This window comes from Podarcis bocagei (assembly GCF_964188305.1).
Source record: "Podarcis bocagei genome assembly, chromosome: 13".
NCBI classification, from domain to species: Eukaryota; Metazoa; Chordata; class Lepidosauria; order Squamata; family Lacertidae; genus Podarcis; species Podarcis bocagei.
The window spans coordinates 13648142-13667894 of record NC_138138.1 but is presented as its reverse complement, the minus strand read 5'-3'; the positions used below and the strand labels follow the sequence as shown (position 1 = coordinate 13667894).

At 46.8% G+C, this 19753-nt stretch overlaps 1 protein-coding gene across 1 annotated transcript; it reads left to right on the top strand.

The window, feature by feature from the left end:
• Positions 1 to 10270: 10270 nt before the first annotated feature.
• LOC308571214 (glucose-6-phosphatase catalytic subunit 1-like) lies at positions 10271 to 19399 on the top strand. Its single transcript, XM_081166756.1, has 5 exons — positions 10271 to 10569; positions 12946 to 13055; positions 13145 to 13250; positions 16318 to 16433; positions 17893 to 19399. Exons 1-5 carry the CDS (start codon positions 10352 to 10354, stop codon positions 18399 to 18401), a joined length of 1059 nt encoding a protein of 352 aa, XP_081022882.1. The 5' UTR covers positions 10271 to 10351; the 3' UTR covers positions 18402 to 19399.
• The last annotated feature ends 354 nt before the right edge of the window (positions 19400 to 19753 follow it).

The window sequence follows — 19753 nt, the reverse complement described above, 5'->3', positions numbered from 1 at the left end:
TTGTTCCAGAGCTAATCCTTGGGGCAAGCTAAGCCCTGTTTGCTTCCCTGTCATGCTAAAAGACTGTGTCAACAGTTCATCAGCTGCCAACCCTTAACTCCCAATTCCTAGGATTAAACATATTGCAAGGGGAAAGCTGGAGGAAAGGTTAGTGGGTGGGGCACATTGACTGAGCCACACAGCACCGGTATATGAAGTAACTTAGAGTCCATCTCCATTTATTTTTGTTTGCTGTGTAAACCAACAACAAATGGTGATTATTGCAGACCCTATTTTCCGGGGACGTCCCTGATTTAGAGAAACCATTCCAGTTTCTGATTTGATCCCAGAATGTCCAAGTTTTCCTTAGGATGTCCCTATTTTCATCGGAGAAATGTTGGAGGGTATGGAATTATCCAACCGCTGAGCTGTCAGAAGGCAAGTTTTTTAAAATGTTTAAATTTTTTTAATATGTTGGAAGCTGCCCAGAGTGGCAGGGGCAACCCAATAAGACGTGTGGTGTGTAAATATTAAAATTATCATTATGGAATGGGACGTCCCTATTTTCATCGGAAAAATGTTGGAGGGTATGCTAGGTGGTAGGACCACATGGCTTGCATTTTTTTTTTTAAAAAAAGGTTTCAGGTTGATATTCCTCATTACAGATAGCAAGGCTGAGGGACTGACCCTCCATCCTGGGCCAAGGGGGGTGGGATTCACTTCCTGACACAGGCCACAGTCACAGTGGATAGATGAACCAATTGTATTAACAAGTTGGCTCGTAATAAAATTTGACGTATTTCCCGGTGGTGCATTTGGGGGGCCCAAAATGGTGGGCATTGGGAGAAGCGGTACCGCCATAGGCAGGGGGTAAAGAAATGAGTAACATACAAAGGAAGCCATTGACACCACAGTAAGCTTAACACACTCAGATCAACAAAATCCTACCACCAGTAGAAATCCAGAATTTAGAATATCTCTGACTGGGCAGCAGCAATCCACCCACAATGAACAAACAATGACCAGTAGCAGAAGTTCGCCCTCTTTCTAACTTGGGTCTTATTTTATATGGAAAATGTGATTTTGTAAATCACATTTGTAAACATGGGGGGAAATTGCCTTGGCAGTTCTTATATTGCAATAGCAGAGGGTGGGGTCACTCGGATAGCCCTGCAATAGAATAATCCTTTGCAAATACCGTATTTTTTGCTCTATAAGACTCACTTTTCCCCTCCTAAAAAGTAAGGGGAAATGTGTGTGCGTCTTATGGAGCGAATGCAGGCTGCGCAGCTATCCCAGAAGCCAGAACAGCAAGAGGGATCGCTGCTTTCGCTGCGCAGCGATCCCTCTTGCTGTTCTGGCTTCTGGGATTCAGAATATATTTTTTTTCTTGTTTTCCTCCTCCAAAAACTAGGTGCGTCTTGTGGTCTTGTGCGTCTTATAGAGCGAAAAATATGGTGCTTTACGTTGGGGGTGGGTGGGTTTAGACTGACTTGTTTTCTTTTCAGGGAGAACGTTCCCCGTATATAAAACAGCTGGCAGTAAACGTCCGTCTGCTAAAAGCTGCCACATTAGACTCAAGTCCCAGGTCTCCCCGAATTGAACACGGCACCTTGCAAGCAGAGATGTAGCACATAAAAAAACAAAACACTGCCCCCCCAATCCCCCGTCTAAAGTAAGGTTTGAGTTAGATTACGTAGTCCGGCCTTTGCAGCTGCTCCGTTTGTGGTGTGCATGTCTGTAAGATCACTGCGAATTCCAGCTAAAATCCCAGAATTCTCCACATTCCCCCCCCCCCAATAGCAAGCTATCCCAGCCATCCCAGGGGAGATGTGAAAAATGGAGGAGGCAGCAGAGCAAATACCACAATAAGCAAGGACACGGAGTTCCCAAGAAGGAGGGAGGCAATACCACAGAGGATTTTCAAGACCCAGACGAGGACGTATGTGAGAAAAAATGCATTGCGCCCAGTCTCAGTCCTGTAGCCGGGACTTAAATGCCTTAAAAAGCAGTTGCCGTTGGTGCACAAATATAAATATACTAACTTCCCCCCTTGATAGCCAGAAACATAAAAGGGCTTATAAAATGATCAAGCTGAAGGTCAGCAATCCTCATAACTTTCCAAATATACAATGTATTCTTGACCATTTTCAAAACAGGAAAGTGATGTAGGAGTGGAGCAGGGACTATATTTGAAATACAGGAGCCAACTCCCCACCAATAAAATAATTGAAGGCGCTACCCCCCACCCCAGTTGATGAGCATTGCCATTCAAATGGCATGTGCGTCTCGCACCATGTGATTGATTATGTGGGGCAGGGCCTACCTGCCCCCCTCCCAATATTTTATTCAAGTTGGCACCCCGTTTCAAAATCTGAACCGGGCAGCGTTCCCTCACAGGGAATATGTCAGAAAATGCATGCTGGTGGTAGGTATGGCCGAAGCCAGGGGTGAGTTGCAGGGTCCAGCCCTACCATGAGGCAGAGTGAGGCAGCTGCCTCGGGTGGCAAATATTCAAGGGCAACAAGCAGAGTGCGGTTCAGTGTGTGCTGTGCAAACTGCCCGGCACCCTCAGGATGCAGTGAAGGATGAGGAAATAAAATTCAATGTGTCTGTTGAACTGTTTGCACCTGGAACGGGACTAGGAGGAAGCGACTTCTCACTTTTTGCTTCAGGCGGCAAAATGGCTTGGCCCAGCCATACAGTTGAGAGGTACAAACTCCTTTCCGCCATGTTTCACTTGTATCCAAAGGAGGCCGAGGGCCACAAGAAATTAGGGTTCTGTACCTGTGATTCGCGCATCTACTTTTGCACACCAAAGGACACTGTTGCGCTCAGCAACTGAAAATCATTGGGCTGGGCCTTTACCAGCACTTTGCAAGAAAACTCTACTAGGAAATTGATTAAATTTCCAGGTCCAAGGGCTGTAAAAACTTCAGATACCATAAGAGCTGACACAGGTGTCACCTCAGGTCTCCTCAGGCAGAGGTGGGCAGATGTCAGGGTTGCGAGGATATATTTCGTTTGTGACTGGATGCCTGACACCCAAATGCAAAAGTAAAGATTTCCGAGTCTAGGAATTTGAATTAAAGACTTCTGAGTCTAGGAATTTGGGTGCCAGAAATGAATGGAGGTCCTCAACCCTCCTGGCGTTGCGGAGCAAAGGAAATTAGACGCAAAAGCTCCTCATTTGCTGAATTCTGACATCATGTTCCTTAATTACATTCCACACGAAAGTCCTAAGGACACACACATTATATTTCGGCTTGGTTCTCCACCCCTTTCGTTACAGAAAAAGGTCGTTGAGTACTGCAGGTTAATGCTTAACTCTATTGTCTTCAACATTTATCTTTTTGCTGGCTACTGAATCAGCTTCAACCACTCCCATTAACTAATGTGTCCTATCGTTACACAATGAAAATATTGCTGACTTGCATTTATTTATGCAGCACTTGATTTTTCCCTCCTTGGTGGTGTCATGTGGTGTGTATTACAGTGGTGCCTCGCAAGACGAAATTAATCCGTTCCGCGAGTCTCTTCGTCTAGCGGTTTTTTCGTCTTGCGAAGCAACCCTATTAGCGGCTTAGCGGCTTAGCCTATTAGCGGTTTAGCGGTTTAGCGGCTATTAAAGGTTTAGCGGCTTAGCGGCTAAAAGGCTATTAGTGGCTTAGCGGCTTAGAAAAAGGGGGGAGCGAAAAAAATCGCAAAACTCGCAAGACTTTTTCGTTTTGCGAAGCAAGCCCATAGGGAAATTCGTCTTGCGAAGCGCATCGAAAAACGGAAAACCCTTTCGTCTAGCGGGTTTTTCGTCTTGCGAGGCATTTGTCTTGCGAGGCATTCGTCTTGCGGGGCACCACTGTATTCCCGTTTCAGGCAAGGAGGGCCATGTTATGTAACTCAGGGCTGCCTACAGCAATAATTTTGACGGTTTCAGCCTTGCAGTGATCCCAGTGTGATGCTGTGACTAGGGCACTTCCAGATTGTCATTATTTTGGGTGTTATGATTCATTTCCACACAGGCAAATTCAGGTCTGACAATTAAAGTGCGTACGCTCCAACGTTTCTCTGATGAAAATAGGGACGTCCCGTTCCATAAGGATAATTTTTACTATTTATACCCCACACATCTTTCTGGGTTGCCCCAGCCACTCTAGGCAGCATCCAACATATATAAAAACATAATAAAACATTAAACTCTTTTTTTTAAAAAAAACACCTTTCCTATACAGGATCGCCTTCAGAAGGCTCAGGGGTCGGATAACTCCATACCCTCCAACATTTCTCTGATGGAAATAGGGACGTCCTAAGGAAAAGCGGGACATTCTGAGATCAAAGCAGAAATTTCTGTATATCTGGGACTGTCCCTGGGAAATAGGGGCTCTTGGAGGGTCTGAAATAGTCAACAAACTACCCTCATGTAACCTCCTTGAAAATTGTGCACAGATGAATCAGGATGTTTCATTGAACAGGCTCTCTGGAAGGAAGGACTAGGAGGACTGAGAAGAACAATAGCCTTATAAAGGAAAGATATCTATCTCTATCTATCTATCTATCTATCTATCTATCTATCTATCTATCTATCATCTATCTATCTATCTATCTATCTATCTATCTTCATTGCCTTTTAGGCCTTAAACAGGCCCCCAAAGCAGCATACAAAATTATGGAATACAAATACAATAGGAGCGTTTTAAAATGGAGCCATTAAGCATTTAGAATGGAACACTTATTTTTTAAATCCCCATAAAACAAAATCAGAAGGGCCTCAAGATAAACCAAATGTCTGGCAAAAATAGAATCATAGAGTTGTAGAGTTGGAAGGGACCTCAAGAGTCATTTAGTCCAACCCCCTGCAATGTAGGAATCTCAGCTAAAGCATCCATGACTCTGGCATGGAACCAAATCTCTGTAAGGCAGGCATGTCCAAAGTCCGTTTTGGGGGCCTAATCTGGCCTGCCCCTGTGGCAGTATATGTCCTGAGGTGAAATCCTTTACTTTGGGGTAAAATTGTAAAAACTCAACAACTTCAGTCCTAAAAAAAGCCCAGCAACTCTGGCCGGCCCTCACACATGTTCACTTCAGCAAATCTGGCCCTGTTTGAAAAAGGTTTGGGCACCCCTGTAAGGAAATTGTTCCACAGTCTGGGTGCCACAACCACAAAGGCTCTGTTTGTCCTTCTCTCCCTGTATTTTTTTATCAACGGCTACTGGCAGATGGTGCGAATGCTCTTTCAATGGAGGGTGGGAAGGCATTGGAAGCATAGCTGTCAACATTTCCCTTTTTTAAAGGGAAATTCCCTTATTCCGAATAGGATTCCTCACAAGAAAAGGGAAAAGTTGACAGCTATGATTGGAAGTGCAACGCAGCAGAGCATCACCAAATAAACTGCCTTCACTCAGACCACACTTCCCATTAGGTAGGTCAGTAACTTGCTGCTGGTTGATATGTAAAAGGCCACTCAACGCACAACAGGTATTTAAAAATAAGGTGGCAGGGAGAGAGGGACAACAGAAAACACTGGAATGCAATTATTTAGCCGTGGTGTTTTCTGGATTAACCATAATAACTGAGTGAACAGAGCATCGCAATTCCAGAAAATAGCCGTATGCTCCATCAATTTATCTAGCGCTTTTTAAAACTGTTCAAACTAGTGACCATCTTTTGGTAGCAAACAAATGCTAGCAGCATAGTCAAGGTGCTGTCTGACTATAACTGCTTTTTAAAGGCATGCTTTTAACTCTTTTGGGGGAAGAAAGAAGCCGCTGGGTCTCTGGTCTAGCTTCGTACTCCTGGTCCAGCTCAGGCCTTTTTCTGTTGAAAATTCCCACCGCAACCACGAACCGAGGGTTTGCCTGGGAGTCCTCCTATTTAATCTTCAGGTGGAGGGACCTGTCAGATGAGGGAGATCTCGCTCACGCAAGCTTCCACGCTAGAGGTCACGGCCCTTTTGCAAAGCAGAACACTCTGTTCTCTGTCCGGAAGAACATAGGTGAGCATGCAGGCAGGGGTGAGCTCAAACTCTGACCCCTCTTATTTATCTGCCTTCTCTTCCTGCCTGCCACCTTCCACCTTCCCCAGGAGTTCCAACCTTGACCCCAGCATGCCTATCTGCCAGCTAATGAGCTGTTTTCCCACCACGTGGGATTTCTGGGATGCCCACATTCTCAAATCCTAACCCCTGCTTCTTCCAGGACACTTTGGGCTGCCTGTGTAACAAACCTCCACCAGCAGCTACCTTGCCCTCTGCAGCTGATTTCTTTCTCCATTAATACAGTTGTTTGCTTTCTTTTATCACATAATTTGGGAGGCTGCACTTTGGATCTCGTTCACTCGGAAGCTGCGTGCCTTTCTGCTATGTGTTCCTCCAACTCCATGTATGCAAGATCATGCCCTTTGAGTCTTGATTAATTCATTAATTGCCCTGGCAAGATTACTTATCAGCCCTTACTCTTCAGTTTCTGAGCTGGGACAAAAATATATCTATGCTGTGGTGCCTTAGCGATATTGCTACCAGTTGATATGGGGGAAAGACAGTCAGCGCAGAGTTGTCTAGTGGACCCAACTCTGATCCAATGGATCCAGCAATCTGATTCAGCTTCTTTTGTTCCTATGTACTTGGGGGACGCGGGTGGCACTGTGGGTTAAACCACAGAGCCTAGGACTTGCCGATCAGAAAGTCGGTGGTTCGAATCCCCGTGATGGGGTGAGCTCCTGTTGCTCGGTCCCTGCTCCTGCCCACCTAGCAGTTCAAAAGCACGTCAAAGAGCAAGTAGATAAATAGGTACCGCTCCGGCGGGAAGGTAAACGGCGTTTCCGTGCGCTGCTCTGGTTCGCCAGAAGCGGCTTAGTCATGCTGGCCACATGACCCGGAAGCTGTACGCTGGCTCCCTCGGCCAATAAAGCGAGATGAGCGCTGCAACCCCAGAGTCGGCCATGGCTGGACCTAATGGTCAGGGGTCCCTTTACTTTACCGTACCCTGTGCTTTAAAAAAAGAAACCCAACTTCCACCTGAAACAAGCTAAATTCAGCATGCTGCACGAATGATATAAACTCAGTCCTTGTGAGTCTGCATGCTTATTTGGCACATTTTATTATGCTTCCTCACTGAGCCTAGGGCTTGCCAATTGGAAGGTTGGCAGTTCGAATCCCCATGATGGGGTGAGCTCCCGTTGCTTGGTCCCTGCTCCTGCCAACCTAGCAGTTCGAAAGCACGTCAAAAAGATAAATAGGTACTGCTCTGGCGGGAAGGTAAACGGCGTTTCCATGCGCTGCTCTGGTTTCGCCAGAAGCGGCTTAGTCATGCTGGCCACATGACCTGGAAAAACTGTCTGTGGACAAACGTCAGCCTCTTCGGCCAGTAAAGTGAGATGAGCGCCGCAACCCCAGAGTCGTTCGCAACTGGACTTAACTTCCAGGGATCCCTTTACCTTTACCTTTATTATGCTTCCTCTAGAGATGGAGTGGTGTAGGGCACACTAAGCAGAAGACTGAAGCCTTGGTCACTACAAAGACCCTACCTGCCCGCAGACTGCCTCGCCAGAGTGGTGCATGCTCTGGCTATCTCTCGATTGGACTACTGCAATGCGCTCTATGTGGGGCTACCTTTGAAGTTGACCCGGAAACTACAACTAATCCAGAATGCGGCAGCTAGACTGGTGACTGGGAGCGGCCGCCGAGACCACATAACACCGGTCTTTAATAATAATAATAATAATAATAATAATAATAATAATAATAATAATAATTTATACCCCGCCCATCTGGCTGGGTTTCCCCAGCCACTCTGGATGGCTTCCAACAAAATATTAAAATACAGTAATGTGTCAAACATTAAAAGCTTCCCTAAACAGGGCTGCCTTCAGATGTCTTCATGAAAGACCTACATTGGCTCCCAGTATGATTCCGAGCACAATTCAAAGTGTTGGTGCTGACCTTTAAAGCCCTAAACAGCCTTGGTCCAGTATATCTGAAGGAGCTTCTCCACCCCCATCTTTCTGCCCGGATACTGAGGTCCAGCTCTGAGGGCCTTCTGGCGGTTCCCTCACTGCGAGAAGCAAAGTTACAGGGAACCAGACAGAGGGCCTTCTCAGTAGTGGCGCCCGCCCTGTGGAATGCCCTCCCACCAGATGTAAAAGAAACAACTACCAGACTTTTAGAAGACAGATGGGTGGGGTATAAATAATAAATTTTATTGTTGTTGTTGTTGTTGTTGTTGTTGTTGTTGTTGTTGTTGTTTAATGCCTCCACACACCACCGGCTTCCGAGATCTCACCTTGTATCCTCACATGCTTCCAAGCTGGCCCTGTGCACATCTTTAATGGCTCAACACTTCCTTTTTCATAAAATCCTTCCAACCTTCTACGGGAAAATTGGGACACGCCTCATATCGCTCTTCCCTGACAAGGCTTCCTGCTGCATCCCATCATAACATTGTGGAAGTGTCTGCCCTACCCTAGTCCCATTTCTTTCTTTCTCCATCTATAAGTAAAGAAAGAGACCTGGGTAAACAGATGAAGTGGACTCCCTGCTTGAAAAAGGGGGCTCACTTTTTTGCAGTTTGGAAGGGGAGAGAGCTGTAAACAACAGCAAAATTCTGCCCATCTTATGAGTGACCACTATGGTGGAGAAGGTGGGATCTATAGGTGGAGAAGTTACTTAATTGTTTGGATGCTGGGCAGCAGCTGCAATAGGGCTCCTTCCTCCTTCCTTGTTCTTGTGCTCAACATAGATTCAGGGCAAGCACCACCCCACTCCATCCATTGCCTATTCAAAATGAGGGAAGTATGATAGAGAAAGCATTGCCCTCACTCCGAATCATCTTTATTTACTCTCACGCTGAATGAACTTTATTCCTCCTCACTCTGAACTAGCTTTGCCCCAGTGTCAAATCTTGGTCTTGTAACATTGTCAATGTGAGCAGCCGGGATTAATGTTGTGATGAAAAGCCACCACTGGAAAACAACGATCACACAGAAGCAGCTAAACAGGCACAAAAAGTAAGCTCTCAAGTGTCTTCCGAGGAAAATTTCAACCCCTGCAAAGCCCACCTTTGTGCCAAAAATGTCCACCCATGAAGCCCTTTTATGGACTCAACAAAGAGCAGAGACCTTCAGGCCAACCTACATTACAAACTTAGGCTGGTTTTTAATTTATTATTCTTATCATCATCCCCTGTAGGTAGCTGATGGTTCAGACCAGTGATGGCTAAACTCGGCCCTCCAGCTGTTTTGGGACTACAGTTCCCATCATCTCTGACCACCGGTCCTGTTAGCTAAGGATGATGGTAAAGGTAAAGGGACCCCTGACCATTAGGTCCAGTCGTGGCCGACTCTGGGGTTGTGGCGCTCATCTCGCTTTATTAGCCAAGGGAGCCGGCGTACAGCTTCCGGGGCATGTGGCCAGCATGACTAAGCCACTTCTGGTGAACCAGAGCAGCGCAAAGAAACGCCGTTTACCTTCCCGCCGGAGCGGTACCAATTTATCTACTTGTACTTTGATGTGCTTTCAAACTGCTAGGTTGGCAGGGACCGAGCAACGGGAGCTCACCCCGTCACGGGGATTCGAACTGCCAGCCTTCTGATCGGCAAGTCCTAGGCTCTGTGGTTTAACCCACAGCGCCAACCGCGTCCCTAGGGATGATGGTAGTTGTAGTCAAAAATACAGCCAGAGGGCTGAGTGTGGCCACCACTGGCTTAGACCCATGCACTGCGCAGAAACTTATGGCAGTTAAGGTGATTTGTCAGCTCTCGCTGTCTTGCTAATTTCTCCAGAAAGAGACATTGTTATATTTAACTGTCACAGCTTTTCCCCAAAAGTCCTGTGAATTGTAATTCAGTGAGTACGCTGAAAATACTATTAAATAAAACTTGGATTCCATAGGAGAGAGGAAACGACATTTAAGTACCGTATTTTTTGCTCTATAAGACTCCTCAAAAGTAAGAGGAAATGTGTGTGCATCTTATGGAGCGAATGCAGGCTGCGCAGCTATCCCAGAAGCCAGAACAGCAAGAGGGATTGCTGCTTTCACTGCGCAGCGATCCCTCTTGCTGTTCTGGCTTCTGAGATTCAGAATTTTTTTTTTCTTGTTTTCCTCCTCCAAAAACTAGGTGCGTCTTGTGGTCTGGTGCGTCTTATAGAGCGAAAAATATGGTAGTTCTGAGTGGTGCAGCAATGCCCTCTAAAATAGGAGCACTGACTCGTGCAAACACACACACACTTTGCTTCATGTTGCAGCCTCTGTCAATATTTTTTTGGAGAGGGGAGGCAGTTAAGGATCAAAGATCAGGGGTTTCGGATACAATAAAGGCTCAGTGGCAAGGGAAACGTGCAAGAGCTAAGGTGGGAGAAGACAATCCCTGCTGAAGTTGCACCATGGACCTTCTGCACAGCACAGGGGTCCAGGCCACCAGCTACCTCCAGGAGAACTTCATGGGCTACCAGGACTGGTTTGTCTTCATCTCCACAGTCGCTGACCTCAAAACTACTTTCTTTGTCTTCTTCCCCATCTGGTTCCAGCTGAAGGAGGAAGTGGGAATCCGACTCATCTGGGTGGCTGTGATCGGTGATTGGTTGAACCTGGTTTTCAAGTGGTGAGCGCGGAGTCTAAGAATCCTGATCACCCCATTTGAGGGCCAGGAACAAGTTCTCTTCTCGGTCATATTGCCCAGACAGAGACCACAGGGGCTCCCATTCCCTGTAGTCCCAGTTCTTAACCTGAGCCAGGACTCTGTCCCGGACACTGTTTTCCAAGACCATGCAAAGTAGCAATTTAGGTTTGGTCTGAACATAATGTCAAAGCTTAGCTTGATATTATAAAAAGAACCCTGTTGTCCAGATTTTGATGCTGTTTTGCAGGCCCAGAGCAAACCATAGTTTACTGGTTCAGATGTGATGGCAAACTATGGTTTGACCCAAACTAAGAAGGAGCTAATTAAGCTGAGCTTGTGTGGAGAGGAAAGGGGCAGGAGCAAGCAGGTAGGGCCCATTCTTGTAGTGCTAAATCACAGCTTTGCATTTCATATGAATCCTCTCCCAGAGAATGCCTTTGAGCACTTGCAGAATGAATTCCCTGCATTGCTGACCACCCACAGCCATCCCCTGGGGTGTGAGGAGTCATGGAGGAGATGGTCGAATCCTGAAGACGATTGGGAGGAGCTCGGGGAGTTGGAGCTGGACGACCCCGGGGTGCGGGAGGTAGATTTGGGATCCCGAAAAGTGTCTGAGGCGGAGGAACAGGCTAGCAGTCAAGTGTGTGGAGAGCTAGATCCAGAGGAACTGGAGTCAAGGAGGTTGGCAAAGGAGTGCTCTGCCCTTGTGGCATCAGACACCCCAAGTCTCACACCTCTGTTGCCTCCTCCTGTTGGTAAGGAGCTTCTGGGGAGGAAACTGAGAGTAAATTTGGTGCTCAGTTGCTTCTGACAAAACCTCCATCTCCAAAGACACAGAGACTCTGGCATGGGTGTGAACAGACCTCACAACCCATTCCGTGCCCATTAGCTTGTCCATGCCTAGGACTCCGGCTGCTTGCTTCACCAATGCTGTGCCCTTCCTGCTACTCAAAAGGAAGATGGAGGGGGCATGTCGCTTGTTGGATCAACATGCCAACATATTAGCTTGGGTTTAGCCATCTATCTAGAGCAGGCTTAGGCAACCTAAGGCCCAATCGCCATCTCAATCCGGCCTGCGGACTGTCCGGGAATCAGCGTGTTTTTACATGAGTAGAATGTATCCTTTTATTTAAAATGCATCTCTGGGTTATTTGTGGGGCATAGGAATTTGTTCATTCCCCCCCCCCAAAAAAAATAGTCCGGCCCACCACATGGTCTGAGGGACGGTGGACCGGCTCACGGCTGGAAAAGGTTGCTGACCCCTGATCTAGAGCTCTTATGTACCTGCTGCACCTTATAAACTGTGCCTTGCCTAGTTACTGTTCCGATTTATGTTTTAAAACCTTCGTCGGAAACTGGACTGGGAGTTTGACTTCTCCGTCCAGCAGCAAGGGCCAGGACAGTTGTGGGGCAATCAAGCTTTCTTTTTCTTTTCTTTTTCTTTCTTTTCTTTTCTTTTTTTTTTGGAAAGGAAGCACTCCTTGGTTCACTTGCTTGAGTAATATGGAATAATTTATTTGTTCTGTAGGTGCTTTTCCATGGCATGGTCTGCACACTGTAAGTGGCTCTGGGGAGAAGTTTTGCCTTTGTGTCAGGAAGGAGACTGAATTATCTTTGGTATTTTCAAACACTGTGATTCTATGAATCCTCCATTTCCAGAATTTGCCCTAAAAAAAGCAAATCATGGATTGTGATTAACTTAAGAAGTAGCCAAATGTACATAATTTTATTTGATTTTCCTCCTTTTCCCCCTCTCCCTCCCTCCCTTTTTCTTCCTTTTGCAAAATGTAGTTTTATTTTGTAAAATTAAATGAAAATTGCTTCATCATGGATTGGCGATTCAGATTTCTGATAGTTGTTTGATTGTTTTTAAACATGGATAGGCTACTTTTCTATTAAAATACTATTCAAAGGGCTTTCAAAGAATTTTAAAAACCATCTAAGAACAAAAAGAAGCACAGGCAACTTGTAATAAAGGTATTTTTTCAAATTTAAAAGATCTCAATAAATAAAATCAGGAATTAAAAACTGTAGCAAGGAATTGAAAAAGAAAGCAATATTAATTAAAAGTGAATGTCTATAAGAGGAAGAGAGAGGGAGAGGAAATGTGGCAGGAACTAGAAGTCTTGAGTACAAAATAATCACACTAGTCTTTTCCAGTTCCTGAAGCCTTTAACAGTAGGATGCAAGTTTGTTATTACTCTGAAAACATGGAAGGCTAGGTTTTTGTTTTTCTTCTGAGATGGATTCACTGAGGTAACTGGAATAGGCAGTGGCAATTTCTTGCCTCCTAGCCTATCTTACATCTTCTGGTTTCTGGGGGCCCAACCACCACTCCTTAATCTTCCCTCCTTACAGGATCCTGTTTGGACAGAGACCTTACTGGTGGGTACGTGAGACCGATTACTACGGCACCGCAACACCCCCTGCGATCCAGCAGTTTCCCATCACCTGCGAAACTGGCCCAGGTGAGGTTGAAGCTGCCCCCTCTTCTCCCTGTCTTTAAGTGGCTGTAAGACCTCCCCCTTTCATTTACACTTGTGTCTCTCCCCTCCAGGCAGCCCCTCTGGTCACGCCATGGGGTCTTCTGGGGTCTACTATGTCATGGTGACAGCCCTGCTGTCGCAACTCTTGCCGCTGCAGAAAGAGACCTTGGCTGCCAGGTGAGGCCCTGCTCTCAACCTGCACCAACACTATTAACAAAATTAAAATAAAAATTCCTTCCAGTAGCACGTTAGAGACCAACGAAGTTTGTTATGGTGTGAGCTTTCATGTGCATGCACACTTCTTCAGATACACCTAAACAGAAGTCACCAGACCCTTATATTTAGTGAGAGGGTGGGGAGGGGTATTACTCAGAAGGGTGGTGGGAATGGGTGATTGGCTGGTAGGTGTGGTAAACCTGTTAATGACTGCAATTGGTCTTACAGGAAAAAGCAAGGGGTGAGATGGCTCAAAATAGCTTTATCATGTATAATGAGATAAGAATCCAATGTCTCTATTCAGACCAAGTCTCTCCATGGTTTTAAGTTGGGTAATAAGTTGCAATTCAGCAACTTCTCTTTCCAGTCTATTTCTGATTTTATTTTATTTTATTATTTTACCGTATTTTTCGCTCTATAAGATGCACCAGACCACAAGACACACCTAGTTTTTGGAGGAGAAAAACAAGAAAATATTCTGAATCTCAGAAGCCAGAACAGCAAGAGGGATCGCTGCGCAGTGAAAGCAGTAATCCCTCTAGCTGTTCTGGCTTCTGGGATAGCTGCGCAGCCTGCATTCGCTCCATAAGACACACACACATTTCCCCTTACTTTTTAGGGGAAAATTGAGTCGTATAGAGCAAAAAATATGGTATTTTATTTTTTGTTTTGACTGCGGCAGACCAACACGGCTACCTACCTGCAACTAGAACCATCAGTATTTGTATTAGTATACCACCCTATACATGCAGGTCTCAGAGGTTCAGAGCAGCTGGGACCTTACTTTTAGGAAGACAAGGCAGTGCCGTTTCAACAGGAGAACATCTCTGGACAACTTTGCTCCTCTGTCTCCATACTTCCAAGGAGACAAGAACTGCTGCCCCAGGGTGTGATGACAATCTAGTGCAAATACTGTTAATGGGACCAGATGAATGGGAGGTTGCCTGCTCTTGATGGGGTTACGCTCCCTCTGAAGGAGTGGGTACACAGTTTGGGGGCACTTCTGGAGCCTTTGCTGTTACTTGAGGCGCAGGTGGACTTAGTGGCTTGGAGTGCCTTCCATCAGCTTCGACTGGTGGCCCAGCTATGCCCCACCTGGACAGGGATAACGTAACTTCTGTGGTCTATGCTCTCGTAACATCAAGGTTAGATTACTGCAACACTTTATATGTAAGGCTGCCTCTGAAGACGGTTTGGAAACTTCAGCTGGTGCAGAATTCAGCGGCCAGGTTGCTCACAGTTTGAGCATCTTACACTGATCCCGGCCTGACTGTACTGGATGCCAATTAGTTTCAATTCAAAGTGCTGGTTTTGATCTATAAAGCCTTAAACGGTTCAGGACCACAATACCTCAAGGACCGCCCCTCTCCATATGACCTCTCCCAGATCCTGAGATCATAATCTTAGGCCCTTGTACGTGTACCTCCTCCATGAGAGATCTAGAGTAGCAATACGAGAACAGGGCCTTTTCAGTGGTAGCTCCCCATTTGTGAAATGCTCTCCCCTGGGAGGCTCACCTGGCGCCTTCATTACATATCTTTAGGAGCCAGGCAAAAACATCCCTTTATCCCCAGTTGAGCAATCTATGGCATTTTAAATGTGTTTATGGGAGGGGGTAGGGGAAAGGGGGGAGGTTGTTTTGTTATTGTTTATATTATATGTTATGTGTTTTATATTGTATTTTTATGCTGTGAACTGCCCTGGGATCTGCGGATTAAGGGTGATATACAAATTTAATCAATAATAACAATGTTAATAGCAATACAATATGGAAAAATGGATAGGAAGGCTGTCAGTCTGCCACAGGGTGAATTGGTCAGAGCCCTGATAAGTTAGCATTTAAGAGAATTATAATTGCAAAAGAGGGAGGTGTTTATTTTTTTAAAGCCTCTACATTGCCTTTCTATGCAACATCTCGCTTCAACATGTCTTGGAATTTCAACTTACTGAAATTCTGTCCGGTTTTGGAATATTGGGAATATTTATGAGCAGGATGAGTGAGTCTCGAGACATCTTGCTGTACCCCTCCTCCCACAGCCAGCTTGGGCAATGGTGAGGGAATGCTGTAGTCCAGCAACATAGAGAGGAATAAGGTCCCCTATACCTGCTTTATGAAGGGTCTGTTGAGTAGATCATCTTGAAACCATCACATGGTAAATTCACACAAATTGTGGGATGCAGCCTTTGACCGCAGTGGTTGTGGGAGACAAGTTCGCAGTCAGGGGCTGGACTGAGGAGGAAAGGTGAAGGCCCTCCCTTTCTCCTGAACCTCCCTGAGAACAGGAAGACAGTATAGATTTAGAACAGTGGTTTGCAGAAGGTCATAGTTCAGAGGCTGCAGAGGGGAGAAGCTGAGAAATACTGGGGGAGCAGCAGGAAGAAGCAGCACCAGGGGAGAGACAGCTGACAGACTCAGTGTCTTTGGAAAGCATTCCTGACCCCCCTCTCCCAGGACCAGACGAGCATTGAGGGTAGTAGAACAAAAAGCTCAGACGCAGAAAGCTATTAGCCGACATGGGGTGACATAGAATAGGAGAGACGTAGGGGGTGGGACTTTACTTGGAGCAACGCCATTATCTAGGGGAGACCGCATTCCTTCGTCTCTCTCTGTGACTATTGAATATATTACTTGGTAAGAACTCCTGATTTCTCTGCTTCTTGGCTGCCACTGGGGGAGGGACAGAATTCCCTGAAGCCTGACATTCGCTGACTCTTGCCATTGGGCTGTGGCTACAGAACTGGCTTTCTCAAGCAAGGCAATCTTTTCCTCAGCGAGAGAGAGAGGGAGGAATCATGGCTCTAGATCTCAAAGATTTAGATCAGCCTTTCTCAACCTGTGGGTCCCCAGATGTTGTTGAACTACAATTCCCATCATCCCTAGCTAGCAAGGCCAGAGCTCAGGGATGATGGGAGTTGTAGTCCAACAACAACTGGGGACCCACAGGTTGAGAACCGCTGATTTAGATGGTGGCGTGGTAAGATAATTCCTACTTTTGCTCTGGTCTGAACAAGTCCCCCTCACTCCCAGGTGTCTGCGTGGTCTCCTCTGGGCGGGATTCTGGACTGTGCAAGTCTGCGTCTGCTTATCTAGAGTCTTCCTCGCTGCACACTTCCCACACCAAGTGATCTCAGGTGTGATCTCGGGTGAGTTTTTCCTAGGCTTTTAGCTGCACAACTAAATTTCTGCGCACCAGCAAAAAGGCCTTTATGCACTAAAAACAGAAGACGGTTAGAAGGTGTGTGTGTACTGGCCTCGGTCCAGTATACCTGAAGGAGCGTCTCCACCCCCATCGTTCTGCCTGGACACTGAGGTCCAGTGCTGAGGGCCTTCTGATGGTTTCCTCACTGTGAGAAGCCAAGTTACAGGGAACCAGGCAGACGGCCTTCTCAGTAGTGGCGCCCGCCCTGTGGAACGCCCTCCCTTCAGATGTGAAGGCAGCCCTGTTTAGGGAAGTTTTTAATGTTTAATAGACTATTGTATTTTAACATTCTGTTGGAAGCCACCCAGAGTGGCTGGGGAAACCCAGCCAGATGGGCGGGGTATGTATGTATGTATGTATAAATAAATAAATAAATAAATAAATAAATAAATATTTTATTATAGAGTCAAACAATATGCATGTTGCTAACATTTGTCTTGGGGTGGTGGTGGTGGAGGCAGCCTAGATTGCCAGCTGTGGCTCATAGGGTTGGGAGGGACCCAAGGGAGTCAAATGCCCAGCAATGCACGAATATGCAGTTGTCCCATACAGAGATTGAACCAGCAACCTTGGATCCAGGTTGATCTTTGACTGGAGTCAGGAGGAAATAATTTTGCCCCAGGCCAAATTGAATATTGTTGTTGGTGACTTGTAACCTTGCTCTCTGCTGTGATATGTGTGGCATGCTTTGCTTGTAGGAATCATCTGGAACCACTGCTGTATAATGCTCTCCTCAGGGACACCTGCCTGGCGCCATTCCTTTGGCACCACACAAATGATTTTTGTTTTCCTGGGAATTTGGGCAGTGCCAATTATATCATAGGGACATGGGTGGCGCTGTGGGTTAAACCACAGAGCCTAGGACTTGCTGATCAGAAGGTTGGCGGTTCAAATCCCCGCGATGGGGTGAGCTCCCGTTCCTCGGTCCCTGCTCCTGCCCACCTAGCAGTTCAAAAGCACATCAAAGTGCAAGTAGATAAATAGGTACCGCTCCAGTGGGAAGGTAAATGGCGTTTCATGCGCTGCTCTGGTTTGCCAGAAGCGGCTTAGTCATGCTGGCCACATGACCCGGAAGCTGTACGCCGGCTCCCTCGGCCAATAAAGCGAGATGAGCGCTGCAACCCCAGAGTCGGTCACAACTGGACCTAATGGTCAGGGGTCCCTTTACCTTTTTAGGACCCTGGTGGGCACCCCATGTCCAGGTTCAAGGAGACACAGATGGGCCGCACATAGCATTTGATAACCAATGCTTTGATGCACTAAATGGCCAACTGCTTATTCTCTAAAGTTCAACTCCCAAACCCTCTCACTCAGCCCTGTGTCCACAACTCTGAAGGGAGAGGTGTTGCGTGGATGCGTTCGTGGATATTCCGGCTAAACAGAACGGTTTCCCCCCTCCTCAGGGATGCTGGTGGCAGTGTTCTTTGAGCACGTCCGCTCCATCTACGACGCCAGCCTGAGGAGATACGTGGGCACCACTTTCTTCCTCTTTGGCTTTGCCCTGGGCTTCTACCTGCTGCTCAAGATGCTGGGGGTGGACCTCCTGTGGACGCTGGAGAAGGCCCACAAGTGGTGCGAACGGCCAGAGTGGGTCCATATCGACACGACGCCCTTTGCCAGCCTGCTTCGCAACCTGGGCATCCTCCTGGGACTGGGGCTGGGTCTCAACTCTCCAATGTACGCGCAGAGCTGCAAAGGGAAGCAAAGGCCGCGGCTGGCCTTGCGCCTCAGCTGCATCGTTTGCTCCCTGTCCATCCTGCACCTGTTTGATTCCTTCGAGCTGCCCACCGACAGGGAGATCCTCTTCTACCTCCTCTCCTTCTGCCGGAACACCTGCGCTCACATCTGTGCTGTGGCGCTGATCCCCTACTGCATCTCTTGGCTCTTCCGGCAGACAAAGAAAGACGCATAGGGGGCAGAAGGTTTGGAACACAGCCTTCTTGGCCGTGGTTCTCCTGTTCCAGCTCTTGCAAGGGCCCTCGGGACTCGGGGCTAAAGCTTTACAAAACTTAGGAACGTTGCCGACTCTTTTGTGGGGGATGGAACCGAGCTCCTCGACAGATCGATGAATACGAGCTCCCCCAGGTTACCATCAAGAGCATTCTGACATCCAGGCAGGAACAGCACTAAGGACAGATACAGTGGTACCTCGGGTTACATACGCCTCAGGTTACATACGCTTCAGGTTACAGGCTCCGCTAACCCAGAAATAGTACCTCGGGTTAAGAACTTTGCTTCAGGATGAGAACAGAAATCGTGCTCCGGCGGCACGGCGGCAGCGGGAGGCCCCATTAGCTAAAGTGGTGCTTCAGGTTAAGAACGGACCTTCGGAACGAATTAAGTTCTTAACCCGAGGTACCACGTACATAGAAAGCTGCCTTACATCTGTTGGTCCATCTAGACTGGCAGCGGATCTCCAGGATTACAGGCAAGGTTTTCTCCCAGTCCTACGGTGACAGGTGTAAATGTGTGTTGTGAAAAAAAAATCTTCAGAGTCCAAACTTGAACAGAAAGATAGATGAAGTTCCTTTCCGTTTTAAAGCGAGCTGGGGGTATCTTGGGCATTCAATAGTAGTTTTTACTGCAACCGATTGTTCTTTCTGCTCTCTGTTCTGGTGCCTTCTCTTGGGTTTCTTCCTGTCTCTCACTTTGAATGTATACACGCTTCTCCTTATTTGTCTCTAGTCCTCTACCAGCCACAAGTCTCAGTCTTTCCTCTTCCTCTCACTTCCGCCTTGGATATCTGCATTTTGCCCTCTGTCCAGATTTAGTTTTGTGAATGATTATTCCTAATATGCCTTCCATTGGCACAATATAGGTAGACCCAAGTCTCTCTGGTAATGGTGGGTGTGTGGCTTTCTTATGTTAAAGGATGTCTTTTACTAGCACCACAACCCTAAGCAAACTTTCTGGGAAATGAATCAGTGCACTGTCATATTGCTCAGGAAACAAAGTCACGTATAGTGGTACCTCGGGTTACAGACGCTTCAGGTTACAGACGCTTCAGGTTACAGACTCCGCTAACCCAGAAATAGTACCTCGGGTTAAGAACTTTGCTTCAGGATGAGAATAAAAATCGCGTGGCAGCAGCGGGAGGCCCCATTAGCTAAAGTGGTGCTTCAGGTTCAGAACAGTTTCAGGTTAAGAACAGACCTCCAGAACGAATTACCGGTAAGTTCTTAACCCGAGGTCCTACTGTATTCAACAACTTCTAGGTTAGCAAGAAAACTCTGGTGGACAGTAGTAAAGGTAAAGGTAAAGGGA

Coding starts and splice junctions, on each gene's coding strand:
- LOC308571214 (XM_081166756.1), top strand. CDS start 10,352: ATGGACCTTCTGCACAGCACAGGGGTCCAGGCCACCAGCTACCTCCAG. Junction 13,056..13,144: donor CACCTGCGAAACTGGCCCAG/GTGAGGTTGAAG, acceptor TCTCCCCTCCAG/GCAGCCCCTCTGGTCACGCC. Junction 13,251..16,317: donor AAAGAGACCTTGGCTGCCAG/GTGAGGCCCTGC, acceptor CCTCACTCCCAG/GTGTCTGCGTGGTCTCCTCT.